This window comes from Magallana gigas, chromosome 6, assembly GCF_963853765.1.
Source record: "Magallana gigas chromosome 6, xbMagGiga1.1, whole genome shotgun sequence".
Taxonomy (NCBI): Eukaryota; Metazoa; Mollusca; class Bivalvia; order Ostreida; family Ostreidae; genus Magallana; species Magallana gigas.
Genome location: NC_088858.1, coordinates 12,858,563 through 12,879,168, shown reverse-complemented (window position 1 = coordinate 12,879,168; position 20,606 = coordinate 12,858,563). Strand labels below are relative to the sequence as shown.

General features: G+C 35.0%; 4 protein-coding genes across 5 annotated transcripts; 2 read left to right on the top strand and 2 right to left on the bottom strand.

Annotated features, from left to right (window-relative positions):
- Positions 1-167: 167 nt before the first annotated feature.
- Positions 168-2,787, top strand: LOC117691889 (uncharacterized). 2 transcript variants are annotated; one of them, XM_034478803.2, is made up of 6 exons: positions 168-416; positions 820-1,225; positions 1,402-1,549; positions 1,857-1,997; positions 2,154-2,205; positions 2,580-2,787. In XM_034478803.2, the coding sequence occupies exons 1-5, from the start codon at positions 324-326 to the stop codon at positions 2,170-2,172; spliced, it is 807 nt and encodes a 268-aa protein (XP_034334694.2). In that variant the 5' UTR covers positions 168-323; the 3' UTR covers positions 2,173-2,205; positions 2,580-2,787. The 2 variants fall into 2 exon arrangements, with proteins under 2 accessions (XP_034334694.2, XP_034334693.2); XM_034478802.2 differs by lacking the exons at positions 2,154-2,205; positions 2,580-2,787 and having other exon boundaries at positions 1,857-2,061.
- LOC105327491 (uncharacterized) lies at positions 1,947-6,014 on the bottom strand. The gene is made up of 11 exons (XM_011427995.4): positions 5,124-6,014; positions 4,433-4,858; positions 4,042-4,288; positions 3,846-3,957; positions 3,622-3,737; positions 3,350-3,522; positions 3,102-3,243; positions 2,809-3,008; positions 2,469-2,715; positions 2,214-2,371; positions 1,947-2,082 (listed from the first exon to the last, which is right to left on the bottom strand). Exons 1-11 carry the CDS (start codon positions 5,211-5,213, stop codon positions 2,002-2,004), a joined length of 1,992 nt encoding a protein of 663 aa, XP_011426297.3. The 5' UTR covers positions 5,214-6,014; the 3' UTR covers positions 1,947-2,001.
- Positions 6,015-7,914: 1,900 nt separating this feature from the next.
- Positions 7,915-11,374, bottom strand: LOC105320388 (blastula protease 10). Its single transcript, XM_011418314.4, has 11 exons — positions 11,226-11,374; positions 10,910-11,008; positions 10,550-10,793; positions 10,016-10,142; positions 9,439-9,508; positions 9,139-9,339; positions 8,900-9,029; positions 8,679-8,798; positions 8,462-8,559; positions 8,204-8,322; positions 7,915-8,079 (listed from the first exon to the last, which is right to left on the bottom strand). The coding sequence occupies exons 1-11, from the start codon at positions 11,298-11,300 to the stop codon at positions 7,935-7,937; spliced, it is 1,428 nt and encodes a 475-aa protein (XP_011416616.3). The 5' UTR covers positions 11,301-11,374; the 3' UTR covers positions 7,915-7,934.
- A 2,569-nt stretch (positions 11,375-13,943) lies between these two features.
- Positions 13,944-18,931, top strand: LOC105320387 (leucine-rich repeat-containing protein 74A). Its single transcript, XM_034469121.2, has 13 exons — positions 13,944-14,210; positions 14,342-14,813; positions 14,943-15,142; positions 15,261-15,368; positions 16,251-16,344; positions 16,449-16,498; positions 16,588-16,669; positions 16,909-16,994; positions 17,166-17,360; positions 17,650-17,751; positions 17,846-18,091; positions 18,413-18,498; positions 18,705-18,931. The coding sequence occupies exons 2-13, from the start codon at positions 14,360-14,362 to the stop codon at positions 18,877-18,879; spliced, it is 1,878 nt and encodes a 625-aa protein (XP_034325012.2). The 5' UTR covers positions 13,944-14,210; positions 14,342-14,359; the 3' UTR covers positions 18,880-18,931.
- The last annotated feature ends 1,675 nt before the right edge of the window (positions 18,932-20,606 follow it).

Sequence of the window (20,606 nt, the reverse complement as noted above, 5' to 3'; positions counted from 1 at the left end):
ATTTCCCGCGATAAATTTAGAGGTGGATCAAACATCTGTAATGCGTGTACTAGCTATTTCAGTATAGACTGCGGTACCTGCCTCATTGACGTATGATTTGTTTTTAATTTTTTTTAATATAGAGATTTTATGTATATATATCAGCAAGAGCCATAATTTACTGTCATATCATGCCAAGAAATTCTGCTCCAATATTCCGCTTTCACAACCCCGTTATAAATTAGTGACCACATCCCAGGCGGTCAGCGTTACCACGGCGATGAACCGATTAAGTGAAATCGAGCTCCCTGTGTGCTTTCTTCAGCTGCATTCTTATCTAAGAAATGGCACAGAGAAAGAGAAGAGCCCCTGTAAGATTCGGAGATTGGGAGGAAAATTTAAATTTTAGAAGTTTAAAGGAAAACAAGTCGAAAGAGGTACGGTAAATATTATTATACAAATATCGTATATACTTACATTTAAACTTTTGTAACATATTCATTTCTAAGAATAGTTGTAATAATCATAGTACAAGTCCCTGATGATGTTTATAATATGTATAGACATATCTATGTATATATTATGGTTTGCGATCGTTAAATATCGTTAGGGTTCCCTTTTGATCTACCTTTATGTGTATTTTAGAACTATATTCTATTATTTATATTTATTTGAAGCAGGTATACAAATCTCAGTCAAAGTGTGTAGGCGGATCTAGCGCCACTCTTAGATCACGAATATCCTACATCGGGAAAAATTATGAATTATCCAAACTAATTAAGAAAAACAATAATAGAATAATCATTCATGTTTTAAACTATTCTCAACAATTTATCTCAGAAACTATGGGAGATTGAAGACATTTTAGAGAGGAGGGAGCAAGAAGTGCTAGTAAAATGGAAGGACTGGGAGGGACCATCAACCTGGGTCAGTTTAGATGGAAACCAGGAATTGCAGCAATTCATTGAAAGAAATAAAGGAAACCCCCTCTCTTGTCATCTTCACCGCAGGAATTTAGATTCCAACAAAATAGACTGCAGGAACAACCCTGATGACATTATGGCACTGCGACAGGCCATCTTTGACAGTTTAGGCGATGCACGCCGTACACCTGATGGTGCATTAGGCATCCAGTCGAGGACAACAGTGAAAGTGCCTTTTTCTTGTGCAAGTTTTAATAAATACTTCAGGTCTTTGATGGATACTCTGCCAACAGACAATGGAAATGTGGATTTCTACCTCACAGGTAATGAACTATCTGAAGCAATATTATGATAATTGTTTTCTTGAGCATATGACAAGTCTATTTAAAGTTTTGGTCCCATGCAAGTGGAGACAGGAGGTATCTTGAAAGACATACTTGGAATGCAAGTGTTCGGTTACTAAAAATAATTGTTAAGTAATTTATGTTTATTTTTACAGGTGAAGAAATGACTTCTGCCATTGGAGAGAACTGGTCAAATAGATGTTACAAAACATCAACAGAAACATTTGTCTCCTTCAAAGAGTTTATTCATGTCTGGTGGGGATATAAGGAGAGAAAGCAATACCAACACAATAATTGTAAAAGGTATGATTATATAAATTTAATCCAATGTGAATGTTTATTTACTTAATTTAAAAAAAACCAATAATAATAACAAATGTGTGATACAATATTATTGCAATAAGGAACATCAATTTTATACATTATTTACTTAATTGTAATAGTAAAAACAATAACAATAATATCAAAAGTGTGATACAATATTATTTTAATATAACAAAACAACATTTCTATACATAGAAATACAATATTTGTTCATCTTTGTGGGCTTCTTAATAAATATTGCTTGATAATAATAAAGATCTGCTTCATTATAAAAATCTTTGTTTAGATGCACGTGGAAAGATGCTGAGGAGAACCGACCACAGCTATGTGACCCTGTAATACTGTATGTTCGTGGTCCATCCTGGATTCACGTAACTTTTACGAGGTCTCGTAGAAACATGGTTACTGGGACTGTAGCTAAACGACGGTATTTAAGACTTTACATATTTTCTTTTTTCACGTACAGTTCCATGTAGACTGGACCAAAGCATTCTATTTTCCCTCTCAAGAATCTGTAATTAAAGATCACAAGTATGACAAGGACTGAAATGCATATTTATCTTTGATTAATTATTCATTGCAGAAGGCAGAAAAATTTGTGAAACAAATCAAGCAGATTGACTATCTGAATAATGGTATGTACCTGCTTTGAGACATGTTTTTTCCATTTGGACCCATTTCTGTTGGTGCTTCCAAAGTACGCTTGACGATGGTCAAAATTTTTACGCTCAACTTGGGCAACCCCGATATCATGTATGTAGTGGTATGTCTGCAGAAACTGTGGTACATGATAAACCATAGCTGAAAATGTAATTTAAACAAAATGAATTTTATACCCTGAAAGAAGTAGGGATAGGCTGTATGATTCCTTTATAGAATCTTTAACATTTTTACACACCATGAATGTATGGGATAACATCTTCATCGAAGGTTTGCTTTCGAAATTCAGTGGCCCATTCCTTTGCTTCTTTTGCAAAAGTTTCCATATCTTTGTAATTATCTGTTCCAGGTAATGCCCGGAGACTTTCCATGAGCGTATGGAAACCTGACCACAGATCTTGCAGGGCTGCGACGTCCAGGTCCTGTTCTTCATCTTCTGAAAAGTCGTACGATACCTGAAGACGAGAGCCTACATTCCTCCTCATCTAAAACAACATGAATGAAAAGTTTTATATTACTATGTAAACATTCAGGAAATATAAATGTTATTCAGTGAATTTGAGTTTCTGTAAATATACCTTAGTGTTATTTCCGACAGCATCTTTTAATCGGGCTACAAGCTCGGGTTTTTTTCCTTTTTTGGAAAGCTGTCTGTTAGTTAATTCGTCCCTCAACTGCTGTACTGAAAGGCTTTCTATTGATACGTAGTGCCTGTCCTTTTTATTGTCCAGAATATGATGGATTTGAACGTCTCTTATAATTTTACGTAAATCATCACCTACAAATGAAATGGCAAATATTTTTCAGAAGATTTGCTACAAGAACTGCAAACACTTATAGTATTTTTTTTTAAAGAAAGGCATATATATACCTGTTGGTTGAGACCATTTCCTCACTTTGGTGTTCAATTTGTCATCCCCCCTTTCCTCCCACATTCTGAAACTGACACCTACGCGTTTCAGTTCTCTTTTCAAATTGTCTTCAGATTTCTGGTCTATTGCCCAGGTCACAAGCTGAATTTAAAATTGTCAAAATCAAGCAATGAGATCTTGTGTATGCAGATAGTTAGCAGAGTCGTTAAAAGTATACATTCGTGTATATTAATAAGAGACAATGTACCTGATTGAAGAGCTTTAGAGAAATCCTTATGCGCATGTGAAGATCATCAATGGGCATGTCATGGTATGAAATGAAAGGGCAGAGATCTGTATCTTTGTACCCGAACGTTTTCTTTTCAGAATTTAGAACAGTTTGTTGTTCTTCTTTAGATCTCTGTATCAACCAAGATGGGACTACAAAAAACATTATAAAATCACATTAGTTGTCCAGCAATTGCTATTGTTTTTATTACAATGTTTGTATCATTTTATCAATTTACAACAGTTACTTACTACTGAAATCGCATATCTGCTTTTTGGAGCAGTGGCACCACATGCAGAAAAATTCGCATTGAGCGCCATTAATTCCCCTCAGTAAGGCAAGTGCCTTCCAATCACAAGTCATTATCCTACAAAATATATAATTGTACCAGTTTAGAATTTGAAATGATATTATAATAACAAATAGGGTATAGAATAAAAAAAAACGATAACCGTAGATGATGAGATAACTTTACCACTTTACAGAGATTTTTCTTCCATTGATTACAATTCCATTCAATTGAACATTTTCCATGTCTCTTAATGTCCCAGAGGCATATTCCTCTAAACTGCATCGATTTTCATCTCCTTAATTGAAATAAACATGTGATAATCGAAATAATAATTCCAAAATACATGACAGGAAATTTCAATAAATACAAAGTTTCTCACCAATGTAAAAGAAAAGAGTAAACTCATCTTCCGGACACATGCTCAAATCTTCAAGCTTATCTGGCAATGACTGTCTTGGTGCCAAAATCTTGAACACCCCTCTTACTGAGGAGATATTTTTGGCAATTTTGGCACCATCACAGGAAAAACGCAGGGTAACAGTGTCATTCTCAATATACTTCTGGTATTTTTGGTGTTGAAGTACAAACTCTAGAATGTGCTCTAGCTTTCTAGTACTGCAGTCTGCCTTTGTTAAAAAAATAAATAAAAGTAAATTGGCTTGTGCTATGATCGATCGGTTTCTAAAAATTGATATTCAAATGATAAGATAATAAAACGTGCTAAATAAGTCAGTGGTCAACACATAAAAAAGCACGGTACATGTACTTACTGTTGGATGGCTCATTATTTCAAGAGTTGTGTTGAGACGGTATTTTTCTGTATTGATGGCTGACTTGCTTGGTATTATTGAACCAATCATATGAAGTTCATGTAAAGCTTCGTCAGAAATTCTGAACTTGTCCTTAACTGCAATAACCTGTTGAATTACAGCAAGGTCTTGAGATTTCTTAACACCTTCATCTTCCAAACTAGCATTTTCATCAGGGGACACTTTGCGGGGAAAAAAGGATAAAACATGTCCATTATCAAAATTGAACTGGACTTTGATGGAGGAAATATCACTGTGAACACAGCTTGAAGCTTCTTGAAAAGCGCTTTGGTATTTTCTTTTCCTTTCTCCTCTTTGAGAATGTTTCAGCTCAAAAAATCCTTTTACTTTGCGTGGAGTTTTCTTATTTTCCATATCATTGTGGTCCTATTGCAATAAAATATGCATGTGAAATAAAAATTAAAAAAATTATAAAGCTTCACTGAATAACTGACATGACATACAATATCAACATAAATTTGTCAAATACACGTACATTGACTTTTATATAAATTCTGCATATTCACTATATAAGTATTTCGGCTTAATTTTTTGCTAAAATATAGCCTATAGTTATCATTCTACTGAGTGGGTAACTTTAATGTATTGATCACCTACACTATGAATCATCCATAAACAAGTAGTTACGTACCTGCATGTTGTTATTCAACGGCAACATTACACGTCTATGCACAGGTACAGCCGGCCGTGTCTCCACCCATGGTCGAAAAAAATTCGACATTTTTACAACTTTTGTTTTAGTTTTTACCGGTTTACCAGAATTTTTGCATTTCGGATTTCCCACCAATACAGATAATTGATCGGTGCAGTGTCTGTTTAACGAAATATATTCAAAACTAACAATAAAAAAAGTGTTATATACATTCTACAGCATACCTTAAAAATTAACGCTATAAACTTTCATGTAACATTTATTATATGAAACATCGCATAATAATAAACCCTGCGGTGGTCATACATTTACATCCGATTGAATATTTCATATTTATTCAGTTCCTTTAATACAAGGTTAGTTAGCCATACCTTAATTAAAACTCTCTTAACAAAAAAGATACCCGTGTATTTAACACTTTACATGACGTACATCAATATTACATGTACGTATATCGGCTTAATTTTTTAAAAAATGCTAGGTTTATAAAAAAAAAAAACCCAAACAAAACATAACATTCTGTATTTCAGAGAGAAATAATTCTTAGAGATTGTGTTTCTAAGTGTAAACAATATGGAGACGATGAATAAGTAAAAGAGGAAAATCACATAATTATTTTTTTTAATTACAAAGTGTCTGTCTTCCAAATCTTAGCTTGTGTCCTTTTTATTCTTATCCCAACACGTATCTCTAAGCTATAAACATTGGCACTCTAAAGACTGTCGTAAACAGCCGCTGACCCAAATCTCTGAAACTTTAGTTCGGCTCGATCCCTTATTGCGGGTTTTCAAGCAAATGCGGCTGACCTTAATTAAGTGTATAATTGAAGACCGTTAGCTAGGCTTATTCTAAACCGGACGGCATTTCTTGGCATGCGATCCATTTTTAAGCTAATTGTGCATGCATGAGTAGGGAGGAAATAAACAATAGGACATTTTGAAATAAATAAAAAGGAATAAAATGAAAAAATAAACAGTTAAAAAATTATGTAGATATTGCGTAAAGTCAGACTATTAAATCTAAAAGTGGGAAATTACACACCTACAAACTGGTACCGGGCTGGCTCTCTCTCTCTCTCTCTCTCTCTCTCTCTCTCTCTCTGGGAAGGGGGTTGCGCTGTATGTATCATAACCATTAAAATTAGTACCTTTAGCACACTTATTGTAGAGCAATACTCTCTCAAAAATTCTTTGACGGTCGTTGATACCTAAATAAAACTATAAGTTGACAAAGATGCAAGGTGTGTGTAATTCTTGCTGCGCTCGCAAGAACGGTAGCACCGTAAAACATATTATCATGATTGAGAATGGGTTTTGCGAAAATTCTTGGCATATAGACGTTAACAGAGGTGTTGTAGCGCAGCGTAATACGCCCTCTGGTGAGAGATTGATAGGAGAGGATGTGTTCTGAACCTATATACTAATTTTGTCAAAAGTGAAGGTCTCAGCGACAGATCTCTTTGAAAATCATTATAGAGCCAATTCTTTCCTTTAGACACAGCATAGACATACATGTATAACGTTACATATCTATGGACACAGTACAGACTTAATCAAAAGGACTGTCTAAAGGATTGGGATTTGTAGTGACCTTGAACTAAAATTTCTAAGCTTGGTGCCAGTCAAGGTCATGGCGAAAAGCATGCGTGTAACTATGTTGGGAAAGAAAGTGACACATTAAAAGACAAACAAATTAAATATTAAGAATTAGTCTCCGAATGTAACTTTGTAATAGTGCACATGAGTTAAATCTCATTTTATAACAAATTTTCCTCTGATTTTTTTGTCAGTTTCAATAAACTTGGGTATATTTAAAGTTGCATATATATTTTGCAATCGTCAGTTTATACATTTTAATCGTTGATCTGCAATTGATATATTATATTTAGTTTGTTAATATTCAATTTGTCTTTATGAAAAGCAAATTTAAAAAAGTGGCAGTGTTTATATATACGGTCTCCGAAGTAAATAAAACAATGTTCTTGGGTTATTTCAGGATTGCAGACATCTCAAAATGTTCATAATAATCAATTTTGTCTATACACATGTTATTTTCGCCCGTGTTATTTTCGTCTTTCTACACTTGCAAACGGTTTTGCCCCGACCGATTTGAATTCACCCATACAAAGTTGTTAAAGAGAGATAAAATGGTTCTATCTCTCTTTAACAAGATCTTTGAAGGAATTTTGGTAGCCGTGCCAAACAGCAATGTGACGTAGGCCTGTCTATTTCATTGTCAGCCACTCAGGCTGACTCAGTCATGGTCTCTGAAATCAACAAGATATGTATGGCTTTTTAGCTTAGACTACACAATCGGTGCTTATTTCGCTTGAAACAGCGTCATTTTTAACTTGTTTTGAGCTACGTCCTACTGAAAGGTCTTGTTAAAATGGCTCTAATTGGAGAATTAGAATTTTCCCAGTCTTAAATTCGCCCACTTGCGACATGGGCGAAAACAGCGAAAATAAAACGTGGACGAATAGTTCCCCCTATACAGTATTGTTTGTACTGCATTACCATATTTTAACCCTAATATAAAAAAAGAAGAAAATACTTGTTAATTTAGAGTGATTTTATTTAGTACCTGTTTATTATACATTCAAGCAAAAATATGAAAACTTCTTCCATCAATCTTAAAAAAATTTAACCCATGAAAATTCAGCGTTGCACAATTCAATTAGTACATATAAGATAAACATAAATTGTCGTTCACGATTAAAACATCGTCTGGACGATACACTTGATTTCGTTTTAAAATGCATGATGATTCAGATTCATTGATTTCTTTTGATTAGGACGAGTGTATGGTGTATCGGGCTCGAAATCCGGAGAACTCGTTCGAGTCGTCTGCGTGGAACTTGATCAGCAGAGTATTGCCAGGATACTCTATGGTCCGCGGGGGCCTGTTCTCGCTTCCGCTTTCTTCTCCGCAGAATCTGAAAATACAATAAAAAGAGACAGATGCATGTATTTTAATTTCTTTGCTAATGATACATGTACTTCAAATGTTTTCGGCAAAATCCGGCTTAATCATTGTTGAGGCCATACTGAGTTGCTTACCGAGCGCCCCCTATGTGTGGTCCACCAAGAAATATTTCCAACCAGTCAAAGTAGCACGTGGAGTCATCCTCTACTTGGAAGTCCTCCATTATAAGTGTTATCCTTGATCCAACTGGTCCCTAAAATACGAAGCCTTGATCGATACAACGGAATTCTTGAAATTCTATTAATAAATTGCCCTATCAATATAGATATTAGAACTTAAGAATTTCTTAATGTTAATAGGCCAATAAATTTTTCTTAATTCAAACTTTAAACCTTGATAACCCAAAGACAGTCAGCATATGATGAGTAATCTCTGGGATAATTTGGAGAAGCGAGAACTCCGCTCGTTCCCGTCAACTCTCCACCACAGTCTGAAAAGCAATGGCGTAAACTCATATAAAATCATAAAGGTACAGCAATTATGAATGAACGGATTTAAATTTAAGTCAAATGAAAATAGCAACCACATGCAATCAGTAGATCAACCTACTGGTGTTACTTTGGACAACTTCCGAGCAATCCCTCCCTGTCAAACCATTGGGACACAGACAGGCGCAGTTTGGTCCAACATAGCCTTCGTTTTTGCAGTTTAACTTTACTGGACAACTTGCTGAAAAATTTACGAATATAAAAATTGAAAAGAGTAATGATTACTTTGGGAATGAACTTTAAAGGCAAGAGACAAACTTCTTGTTACAAACACGTACTTACCTGCGCATTTGTAGAGATCGTTGGCAGTTTTAATGTCCAGGAAACTCAGTGCATCTCGCTGACCCATCGTGTTCAGAAGGTTCTTGACCCGTGGAACTATTGTTTTAGACTGCCCGTCCCGACTCATAAACTGCAACACAAATCGAACACGAATTGCAATCACCAAATTATTATTTCCTCTCAATTTATATCTAGCTTGAGGAGTTTGTTAATATCACGTGACAGGGTGTGACACTCACTGTTGGACCATAATGCATCACAGAGGACACATCGTATGGTTCAATGTCCTCGATACTCCTGGCGCCAATCTTCCGGAAATCCCCCTCAAAACCCGGTTGTATATTATTGGTGTTAATAGTCACGTGGTCGTCCCGATCTGGTCTAGAGTGCTCGTGGTAAAATCCAATACTATGTGCAATTTCATGTGCAATAGATCCAATCTACGAAATCAATGTGTACTTTTTAATAAAAAAAAAACATAGAAGTTTGAATTAAAAAAAAACAATCTTATTATATAAGGTTGATCATCGTGAACAAACCGATTGTTGACAGCTTCCCCCAATCGTGATTTCCTGCGGACCACCTCTTCGACCAATCGGAGACTGGCATCTGAAAGCAAAGATGTTTGGAACCGGTGTTTGGAGATTATATTCTTAGCAAAACAGTCTCTGTGTAATATATAGATAATGAAATAGTTCTAATATTATAACGCTGAAAAAAAAAACATAACTTCAAGGCAAATAAGAGGTTACTTATTCTGAACTAGGTACCTAAATCATTTTTTCTGTTTTTATCAACAGAAATTAGCTGAACTTAAACATATTGAAAACCGAGTCAATATCTGCATTGATGGATAACTTCTTTGCATTTTTTCAAAATATTTTCTACAGTGAGTGATATTAACTATTTAAACTCGCTTTTAATAAACATTTCTGGGACCCAATGAAGGGGTCTTAGTATATATACAACAATAATATTTACAAGCGATATAAGGAAATAATGTAAATAACTGCATATCATTACAGTGAATAAATCTTGCAGCATAAAACAATCAACACTCTACAAAGTTGACCCACCAACTAATGATATACATGTATTAGTAATTAGATTAATTACCCCTGTGATCCGACAAAAATAATCCTATCCGAGGATCCGGAAGCTGAATTGTATTCCCTGAATCTCAGACAAGTGTTATCCTCCCACAGTTTCATAGCGGATTTAACATTAGAGACTGCCTGACCATCTGTAAGTTCAAAACATTAAACATCTAAGAGTTTTAAACAGTTTCAATTATTCGAGAAAAAAAAATTAATAAAGTAAATTAAGGAAATAAATTCACACAGGAGAAAAGAAATGAAAACGTGAATGTAGCTCCCGGTCTAGAAAATGCGGATGGACGACCAGGTCGCCCATTCGAATTTTTTTCAGACCGGGAGCTACAGATATGCAGCTAGAAAAAACTTGTATTATAAAACAAATTGAAATTAATTCTTCAAAAATATATTATCTTTAAAAAAAAATCCGTAAGAAAGAATGAATTTGCAAAACTTTGTTAAATAAATACAAAAATGTTTTAAGGAAATTAATAGTATTATACAACAAATTTTGTTCTGAATTCTTCATTCATCAGTTGTACAAAGGAGAACAGACCTAGACTACTAGACAACTGGTAGTACACAATCCCACGGGGCCACAGTTTCATGTCATTGGCCACTGCCTTTCTCCGGATCCGCCCCCTCGATTCCATTTCTTCCATGTCCTCCTTCTCCTCTGGCGAGAGCGACATGTCGGATTCGAACTCGAGTCCTTCTTGTTCCGCTGGTTTGTGAACATGTTTAGTTTTTATCTTTCGGACTCGTGGCTTCTTGTGGTTAACATAATTGTTAATGGATGCCTAAAATGATTTAAATATTCTCTAACGATCGTGTTTTTTATTTTTAAATTTCCAAATTCTAGTAAATACTGACAAATATATAAAACCGCATACTTGAAATGACAACGTATACACACATTTGGAATCGGTGCCTCTGGATCCGTTTGACTGCCTAGTCGAAGTAAAGCTCGCTCGACCTCTATCAGATCTTCTTGCATTGACTTCAAATCATTTCCCTGAAAATTAAAACTCTTTTAAATATATCACCGAATTATAATGGCGCAAGGCTTATTTTCCAAATATTCCAATTTCAATTTATGCTTTCTCCAGTTCAAGAAATAAATAAAACAAGAAGGGCATTTGAACGAACACCCCTTTTTCGGTTTGATGAAATTATTTTGATAAATTATGCAACTTTTTAAATAGGAAAAAAATATTATTTCAATTACTTACAGATACTGGAACGGCGTTCGCACACACAAAAATACATGTAGCCAGCAAACTCGCAAAAATGATCTTTCCCAACATGCTGTTGTTGTTGTGCCTTAGCTGATATCAACCATCTTTTATATAGCAATATTTGAAAAGAAACCTGTGTTTAGGTAAATACAATAAATATTGAAAATTTCTCATTACGCAGTTGGGTGACGCTCCTCCTATTATTTATGTGTTCCCGCGAAAGAAAGAGCGGAAACACTTCAAAGGGTCTCGTCTTCTTTGGCCGCATTGACAAGATTTCTGGGGGATAATCCATTCAAGGTTCATGATTACTGAATAGATGTTCGCAGGTTTATCAATTTAGTCGTATTGTCACAATCTCCCGTGTTTTTGGTTGGAAATCGTGGAACTTTAATGTATTGGGATGCAAAGGGAATACGTCATTCGATTAAGTAAACTGTAACCCAGAAACGCGGAATCTGCAGGCATAAATTTCGAAAGAAAAACACATAAATGTATGATTATTTCTTTACCAGTGAAAACAAATCATGCAACAATCATTTTGCTGCAACCATTGCATACCACATAGAAGGGGTGTGTCTATTTGATTGAGGGATAATCGAGCACCAACTATAAGACCTGTTTTAACCAATGAAATAACCAGAAACGAAATATACATCTGTGCATTTTTCTACTGTTCTGTCGAATCTTGGAGGGTTTTTTTTTAAATTTGATTAGTCATATGCAGACCTATTGAAGGAACGCGAAAAGTTTTCAGGTGTTTTTGGTAACTTAGCACTAAAATTCATCCCCGTTTAACATGGCTTAAAAGTCGATTAGTTTGGGAGGATGTGGGCTTTCTCGGCTTTAAATAGCACGATTAATGTTAATATAGTAAAAAATGATTCAGAGACATAATTTTATACATGTCGAGCACATTGCAGTCCATACATGCAATACAACACGATTCAACCGTATTTTCCATCTACGCAGTGTTCCCGTTGTAAATGTGAATATATCATTGAACCATCCTATTAATAGAAGATGAGTTATATTTCGTATGTTACTTATAATTATACCAAACAAAAAAACTATGCATCACATCTTAAGCATGTTTTGTTGACTATAAGGAATTTTGTGTCATACATGTATAAGAAAACAAAAAAGGATACTAGTAATCTGTTGTTATTTTAATTGGTTTTTATGCATTTATTAATTAAGTACAGTACTATAAATTGCTATCCATATATTAGAAAACGGACGGCTTATTTTTTTTAAATCTTCGAGATAGACGAAGTATGACAACTGTGTACCAATAAACTATCTACAGTAGAAATTAAAAAAATAAAACATCAGTTGGAATTCATGAATGATAAAAACGAAGATCGATCATTATTCGTTTTACTAGTACATGTACATTTTTTTAGATATCAAATATCAGATATCGAATATCAAATATCACAAAATACTCAAACGAGAGAAGACAGTATTGCCAAGATTGTAATCACACTGGAAAATATTACAGACAAGACCGTGGATTAGATTAAGATGCTTCATATGCGTGCATTGCACTGCATGGTACATTGTAGGTTCCGAAATCGAAGAAATACTAACAGAAAAAGTTCATTGACACAAAGTACACGTACATGTACGTGGGAGAAGTGTAACCTATTCCAAAGTTTGCAATTTGAGCCTACTGAGAAACAGAATAAAGACTGCCATTTTTGTTTATGCTTATAATAAATGCCAATGCAACCACACTAGGGTGTGGTTCTTGATAATTGCACATCTCAGGATTAAGGTACTACAAAGAAGTGAAAGGGTGCAGCAAAAATCTGACGGTGACACACTGTCGATAGTCGGGAATGATGCACAACAAATCAACATACAGGCTTGTGTGTGTCAATGATGTGGGGTCCAATACAAGAACATGATTTAATGTTCAATAATCGTACCTTCTTATCGAAAATTCTTGGTTAATGGAATCATTTCACCCTACAATGTAGTTGTATTATGGGGGAAAGGATAATAAAGGGATTTTATACTAAAAATATTGCTCATAAAAGATTTAAATCATACTATAATATACCAGTATAATTGTTTCTTATATCTATTGCTATATGTCAAGGTAATCCCTGTATTCTGATTTAAGAAAGTGTATTGTTCTCTCTTCTTTTTTCATATCACATACATATGTAAAATAACAAATGCAAACATAGTGAGACGCTTATTACATAGCTAACATATCTATATTTTCAAAATTTCTTAATTTTTTTTCTCATAAATAAAATTTTGCAAGAATAATTCAAAATAAAAACGTCGAATCCTTTTTGGAATACCAGATTGACGCTACTTTTTGTATATATACCGGTGTATGCTTTTAGTTCATAGTAACATGAGATCAATGTTATGTTCGATATCTTCATTTAAAAAAAAAATTCTGAACAAACATATACATGTAAAGCATGAAATTAAAGATGAATAGAATTTAAAAAATAAATTAAAAACCATGAGTATATGAAGAGCAATTCCATCGTGAGTTCAAACGTGATTCAAGTCAAGAGGCTCAGATTGTTTCGGTAATAACAAAACCCAGAACACCTCTGTATTATTAATTCCTCGTTTACTCTTTAAATGACATTGCATTCACTATATTGGAACGGCGATTTACGGACTTTTGTATGCAAACAAATGTGGATTATAGAGAAAGTCGGCAAACAATCACGGGCAGAGGCAAACATCTGTATTGAATATGTACATTAGATATAACACTTTTATGACACTTCCACGACAGCAAAGTTAAAATTATTTCAAAGTAAAATAATAAATCTGAAAGTTATTAAATCTGATGGTCTTTGAACCGAGTGACCCAGCAATTAATCTTGTAAGATGATTATCAGGATTACTACAACACGAAGAATTAATCTCCAAGTGGTGTTTTCGTTTTGTGAACAGTTATGGCTGACAATCTAGAAATGATCGTTGAAAATTAATTGAAAGGTGAGTAAGCTCTCTCTCTCTCTCTCTCTCTCTCTCTCTCTCTCTCTCTCTCTCTCTCTCTCTCTCTCTCTCTCTCTGTTAAAAATATACACGTAATACTACTACATGTACATATTTGAATTGCATTACAGTTCTTATACGCATAAGTTATGGAGGCCTTAGAAAAAGGCAGATATGACATGGGTATGTCATCACCGCCCCCGTTAATATTTCCACCGAGATCCGCCACACTCTCTTTTGTTTCCGAACCCTCCAGTCCCGGAAGTGGAACCGGAAGTCACAGTGTCACACGTCTAAGAAAAAACAGCGCTAAAATGCGCAAAATACAATTAAGCAGTCGCTTGGCCAGTCCTATTCCATCTGTTACAAGTGCCAAATCTACAGTTTCTAAACAGCCATCCTCCAAACCTTGGGAGTATGTCCCTATTCTTACAGACGAACAATATGCGGAGAAAAAAGAACGGTTGTTGAGGGGCAGTAAACTAAAGCGTGAGCTTGAAAAGTATTGGAACATCGAAACACCGAGTCGTCTGGAGAAGAAGAGGCTGGACGAAATCTCTAGTGAGGACGAAGAGTACGATACAGACCTCGACCAAGAACTGGGTAAGTGACAAGATCTGGGTCATTAATAAAAACTCAGTAACAAAAAAAGTCTTATTAATATTGTTAATTTGCACGGTGTAACATGTATGTAACTTCGACTACATTGTATTCTTCTGTTTGATTTTGTAGTTGGTCTGGAGCTTATCGTTGATGAAAAAACCAAACAAATCAAAGATGATGGATTGTTTCCGGAATATAAGCGCATGTGCCGGAAGTTGAATGTAATACCCAATCATTACCTCTTACGTCACTCAACAGATGACGACATTAAACTTCGACATAGATACCTCAGCAAAAACGACTGTACTGCAATGGGCTATGAGATGAAGGCAATCCTATTTTCTACTATTCCTACAATTTGTAAATTGACCAACAAATCAAGAGATCATATTAATGGGAATTGTTTGTAATTATTACATATTATTTCTAAGTTACACTGGTTTGCAGGACAATTCGACCTTCTCCAAGATAGATCTAGAGGATAATGGAATGACGGGAAAACATATCCACGCACTGGCGGAAATGCTTCTACAAAACCACTACGTGTCTGATATAGTGAGTACGCCGGACTGTAGTTTGTTCATATATTACACTTAATTGTTCAAAATCACTCCTCTCCTGTTGTCCTTTCCAGTATATGACAAGTGTAACACATAAAAATACGTTCACAGGATATTGCCTGCAGTTACAGGCTCTGACCTAAATGTGATCTTCGACCTTCGCACTTTCGCCTTTAGAGCGAAAGTGCGAAGATGCGATGGCGAAGTTGCGAAGGCGAAGAAGCGATACTACTATCGCTCCTTCGCCTTCGCATATAAAGTGCGATGGTCAAAGTGGCCCTATCGGAACACCATAGATAATACATGCATTACTCGTTACGTAGTGTCCAATCGGGGACAAAGACAAAACTATATATAATTATATATAAATATTGAATTATTTTAATTCTCATTATACAAAAACCGATTTAACTATCTATGAATCGAATTAAAGAAAAACGAGACAATCATTGGCAATCACACATTCACGACGTTATTGCTTTTGTAAAGTCGAAAAACTATTAGAACTTGATGTATTTTGTAAAATTATATGATGTTCTATATAATAAAACATTTATTGCATAAATGTTCAGGAAATATGACAATTATTCTCCCAGAAAAATTAAATTTTCCTCGGGCGATGCCCTCGGGAAATATGATCTTTTTGGTGGGAAATAAATTATCACATTTCCCTCATCATCAAGCAACAAATGTATAGGGTAGAAAGAATATTGATTTCTGTAACCCTGCACGCAAAGCTAAGCTCTTTTTGTTACCTTTTCTCAAATAACCCCGTTGATTATTTGATTTCTGTAATCTTGTCTACATCCTTCATTATATTACAAAAGTTTTGAGCTGTTATGTGTAGTAAATTACGCATGTTTTCCCTATTTTCAAGAACCTTTCCAATAATCCAGTTGGGGTTCCAGGAGCGAAGGTGGTCCGCTACATACTCACAAACAATACTCACATTCGGAAGGTCGATCTGACAGGTGCGTGGACTTTGAGACTGCTCTTGAGATTTTTTTTTATTTTTGTGAATGAGCATGTTAATGTGTTGATTGCTTATCAACAAAATTCATTACTTTCTTTTTAGGTTGTAAAATTCAAGATGTCGGAGGTAAAGTTATGGCCGAAATACTAGAGGTATATGAACGACACAGAAAATTCCTCGTGCTATCACTTAAATTGTTAAATTTTCAAATGACATTTTTATGTAATTTCTCTCATTATAGCACAATGTATACATAAAACAACTCTTGCTTAGTCGAAATGGGATCGGTGACGAATCGGCCATTCAGTTTGGGAAAGTATTGGGCAAGTACATCATATCATCGGTTTCTTAAATTGATATCGAAAAGAAATAAATTCAAAGAGCTGAGTAAAATACACGTACATGTAGATTCAATTTGTATTTTTCCCCTTGACAAGTTTTTGAAGTCTTGATATTATAAGATGTTGAAACATTGCAAAAAAAAATTCAATTCATCGCTAGTTTATTTTTCTGATTAAATCGTTTTCAGAGGGGTTAAACATACATTTTTATTTATGAACAGAATCAAACAGCACGTTGGAGATTTTGGACCTGTCCTGGAACCAAATCAATCGGCCTGGCGCACACGCTCTGGCTGTAGGACTTCGGGTATTATTCAAAATTAATAAATCTTTATTCCGTAACTAAAGCATTTATATTTGTGCATTTCTTTGATCCGTTTGGAACTTTTCTAGATAGTGCACGATTTTGCCTCCACTAAGCTAAAATTTGTTGAGTTGCAAAAAAATATATCGCCCGTCTATTTGATGCTGTTTCTAGAACAACCACGGATTACAGAGTCTCATTCTGAACATGAATGGAGTGGGGAAGGAGGGTGGTTCCTCTTTGATTGAGTGTCTCCGTCTCAATTCAACACTGACAATTCTAGACATCGGGGCAAATAGAATACCAGACGACATTGCCCCTGTTATTGCAAGGGTTTTACCCAGTAACAAAGTTCTTCACACTCTGAAGGTAAGATGGGAAAGTTTATGATTGCAATAAAAGGTTCTTCCTTTTATCGACACAAATCTTCACCTTCCAACAGTTCAGTTAGATAACATACAAGTTGGTAAGGTTGTACATACAACTAATAATTGAGAACTGCATATTGTACAAAGTGACAAGTACTGATATACATGAAAACAAATTATTCCAACATTTGTCAGTTTACTTCAGCTTTGGATTTCGACAAAATCTGTACAATGTACATACAATGGGTTCAGTTTTACGTTTACACATGATTCACTGTTCAACTTCCCAGCTTTCCTACAATCTGATTACCTCTGAGGGAGCCATGACACTTCTGAAACCCTGGTCATCCAAAATTAAAAAGAAAAGTCCCCTGAAGAAAATAGAACTGGACGTAAGTAACCACTTTGATTGACTCGTTTTATATTTTCTTTAATCTGCATATATACTTCATATATGTTTTAACCCTGTAAAAATACCACACACAGGGAACAGACGTACACACGGAGCTGGCCTTGCTGGTCCACAAATTGAGAGAGAAGCGAGGCCTGACGGTAACAGTTCGGTTACCGCCCTCACGAAGGGAACGCTCGCTGGATCCGCTCATGGGCAGTCTGATGTACATCGTGAGATTCTGTGACAAGGAGGACGTAGACCTGCCAGAACTCTTTCCCAGGTCGTACGAGGAGAAGGGTGTCCTTATTTCAACGGACGACGTTGTCGAACTCATCAAGGTAGGGGAAGTCAGTGCGTCAAAAATTAGTTTATTCTCTATGACTTTAGCGGGATAAATTTCCGTTTACCAACGACAGATCTGTGGTTTGAACCTGTAAACCTCAATGGCTTATCAGGTTTTATTGCAACTTCTTCGCACCCATCTATAATTTTGTGTGCGAAAAACGTGTGGTTAAAACGGGGAACATTTCTAAGAACCCTTTGACTGTTTAAATTTTCTTTTTTTGTGTACTATTACTTAACATATAGTTATTATACAACTCTGATGCCTAAAGACGGTTTATCTTGCTAATTACTTTACACTCTTTGTCATTCGACAGCATTCAGGGAAAGACATTGGCAAGTATAGGCTGCATGAACTGAAGAGAACACTGCAGGAGACCCGGGACCGGCGCTTTGAATTAAAGTATGTAGATAGCAGCGACTTAGTACACTGTCTGAAAATAATGTGATGCATCTTCTTTTATTTTTGGTTAGATGGATATACTAGTTTATCATTGTTTCAATATATTCAATAAAAGATTTCATCGGTGTTATTGAGCGTCATTTAACTCACTTTGATAAAACCATGTTTAACAAATATTTTTCGTTATATTTGAATTGCTGTTTCAGAGAACTGTTGACTATACACAATCAAATGAGACTAGGTAAAGATCCACAGAGAGAGGACTCCCTGAGAAGTGCAATCGCCGGTAAACGCCGAGGTATTCCGGTGGAGACCTTGCAGGTCTCGACTCCAAGCACCGCCGGGGTTAGATTCCGGGGCGGAAGTGATGACGAGGATTAACTTTCAGTGCAATGAAATTCCAATAATACTGCTACTTGTTTTTTATTTTCTATTATCTTCATTTTTGTGCATGTTTTAAATAAAATAAAAGGGTACTAATCATTTCATTTTCTATTTTTTTTTTTCGTAAGTTAAATGTACGTCTAGGATGATCTTCAAAATAACTAAACAAAGTTGCAGACTTTTATTATTTTATAGTTTTATTAACAAATTTCAAAATTAAATGCATACTAAAACATATTTATAAACATGTTATACAAATGTAGTGGCTAAAGACAGAATTTTCACAAAATTTGGATCCGTGTTTGCTCGTAAACAAGATGGAATTGGTGCTCTAATCCTCGTTCCTAACGGCTGCCCATTATCATCAACAAGGACAACATTATTACTGTCAAATTTGGGAACCAAGGTTTGCTGCCTCTGTTTACATCCCACAATGTACGCTTTCTTCTTCTCGTGTTCAATAGTTACAAGAACTTTGTCTCCAAGACGTCCAACTGGGGGCTTTTTATAAACATTGATAACCTTTACAGGTCTCCCTGACTGCTTAGCATTTCTTCCTATTTTACTGTTGTCTACAACTTTAACTCTACTCAAGAGTCGAAGTTCATTAAGCTGTGGCGTGGTACTGAAAAAGATCAAATATCTGGTCCAAGTATATGAATAAAAGATCATACATTTATATTCATTTTTAACACTCATTGTGCGTAACTATCAAATGAAGTATGATTTTACTTTTGTAATTTGGGGAAGTATTTCAATATAATATCATTATCTGTAGCCTTAACTTACCTGAAGCTTCTGCGAACGATGTGTAAAAAGGACATTTTCTGAAGGATGAAAAAAAAGATCTGTTCATCAAATTAAAAAAAATTGTTGAAATTTATTATGTAAACGAAATATTAATATTTCAATTCAATTCAATTTATTGACAAAAACCACACATGGCGCAAGTCATACATATATATAAAGTATACAAAATAAATGTACATAGATGTTCTTATGTTGAATGCCTCACGGTCGAAGTTACATATATTTCTTGTTGATTTCACATCTGCTGGGTTAAGAATTTTATAAAACGTACATGCATTATGTAATGATTATTCAAAAATGAAAAATATTCACTTCGTTGTTGTTTATAAAGAGGACATATAAATAAAAATGATGTTCATCTTCAACAACACCGTGACAGTTAATACCATATCTTTCATAAAATAAATAAATAATAAAAGAAATGCCTATAACTCAATGATTCGATAAAGCACTTTTAAAATATTCCGAGTATATAAATTATTTCGGACGATCAATCTGACTTAGGAATGGTTTTTATGTCCTTTGACATTTCGAGCAACTATAAAAAAAAATAGAGCTATTCATAATAAAGATTTTTTTTAAACAGACTAAGCCTTTAGACCCAATACAGCACTGTCACAGATCAAGACATGGACTGCTGTATGTGTAATGATATGTGTGTAGATCATGGATGTATGTATATCACCGAGAAAATTCGGTCAAACATCAGTCCATTTCCCCGTGGATCTTTTTTAGCAATTATGGGAGTGATGATTGAATACATACCTCGCTTTATAATGTACTATTATGCCTGGAAATTAATGGAGCGAAGTGAACTGGTCATGAAAATAGTCGAAGTACCATGTTTTCAAAGTCGGCCCTGTCGGGCTCGCTGCGGCACATTTAGTAGCTTGTACTTATATCAATTCGTTAGA

Bases quoted from the DNA above. Each gene is read 5' to 3' on its own strand.
- LOC105320387 (XM_034469121.2), top strand. From the start codon at position 14,360: ATGGAGGCCTTAGAAAAAGGCAGATATGACATGGGTATGTCATCACCG. The intron at 14,814-14,942 runs GTAAGTGACAAG...TTGATTTTGTAG, and splicing joins AGACCTCGACCAAGAACTGG to TTGGTCTGGAGCTTATCGTT. The intron at 15,143-15,260 runs GCAATCCTATTT...ACTGGTTTGCAG, and splicing joins CAATGGGCTATGAGATGAAG to GACAATTCGACCTTCTCCAA.
- LOC105320388 (XM_011418314.4), bottom strand. From the start codon at position 11,300: ATGTTGGGAAAGATCATTTTTGCGAGTTTGCTGGCTACATGTATTTTT. The intron at 8,799-8,899 runs GTAAGTACGTGT...TAAATTTTTCAG, and splicing joins CGATCTCTACAAATGCGCAG to CAAGTTGTCCAGTAAAGTTA. The intron at 8,323-8,461 runs GTTTAAAGTTTG...TTCGTATTTTAG, and splicing joins ACTGTCTTTGGGTTATCAAG to GGACCAGTTGGATCAAGGAT.
- LOC105327491 (XM_011427995.4), bottom strand. From the start codon at position 5,213: ATGTCGAATTTTTTTCGACCATGGGTGGAGACACGGCCGGCTGTACCT. The intron at 4,289-4,432 runs GTAAGTACATGT...TTTTTAACAAAG, and splicing joins AAATAATGAGCCATCCAACA to GCAGACTGCAGTACTAGAAA. The intron at 3,009-3,101 runs GTATATATATGC...TTTCATTTGTAG, and splicing joins GAAATGGTCTCAACCAACAG to GTGATGATTTACGTAAAATT.
- LOC117691889 (XM_034478802.2), top strand. From the start codon at position 324: ATGGCACAGAGAAAGAGAAGAGCCCCTGTAAGATTCGGAGATTGGGAG. The intron at 1,226-1,401 runs GTAATGAACTAT...TTATTTTTACAG, and splicing joins TGTGGATTTCTACCTCACAG to GTGAAGAAATGACTTCTGCC. The intron at 1,550-1,856 runs GTATGATTATAT...ATCTTTGTTTAG, and splicing joins CAACACAATAATTGTAAAAG to ATGCACGTGGAAAGATGCTG.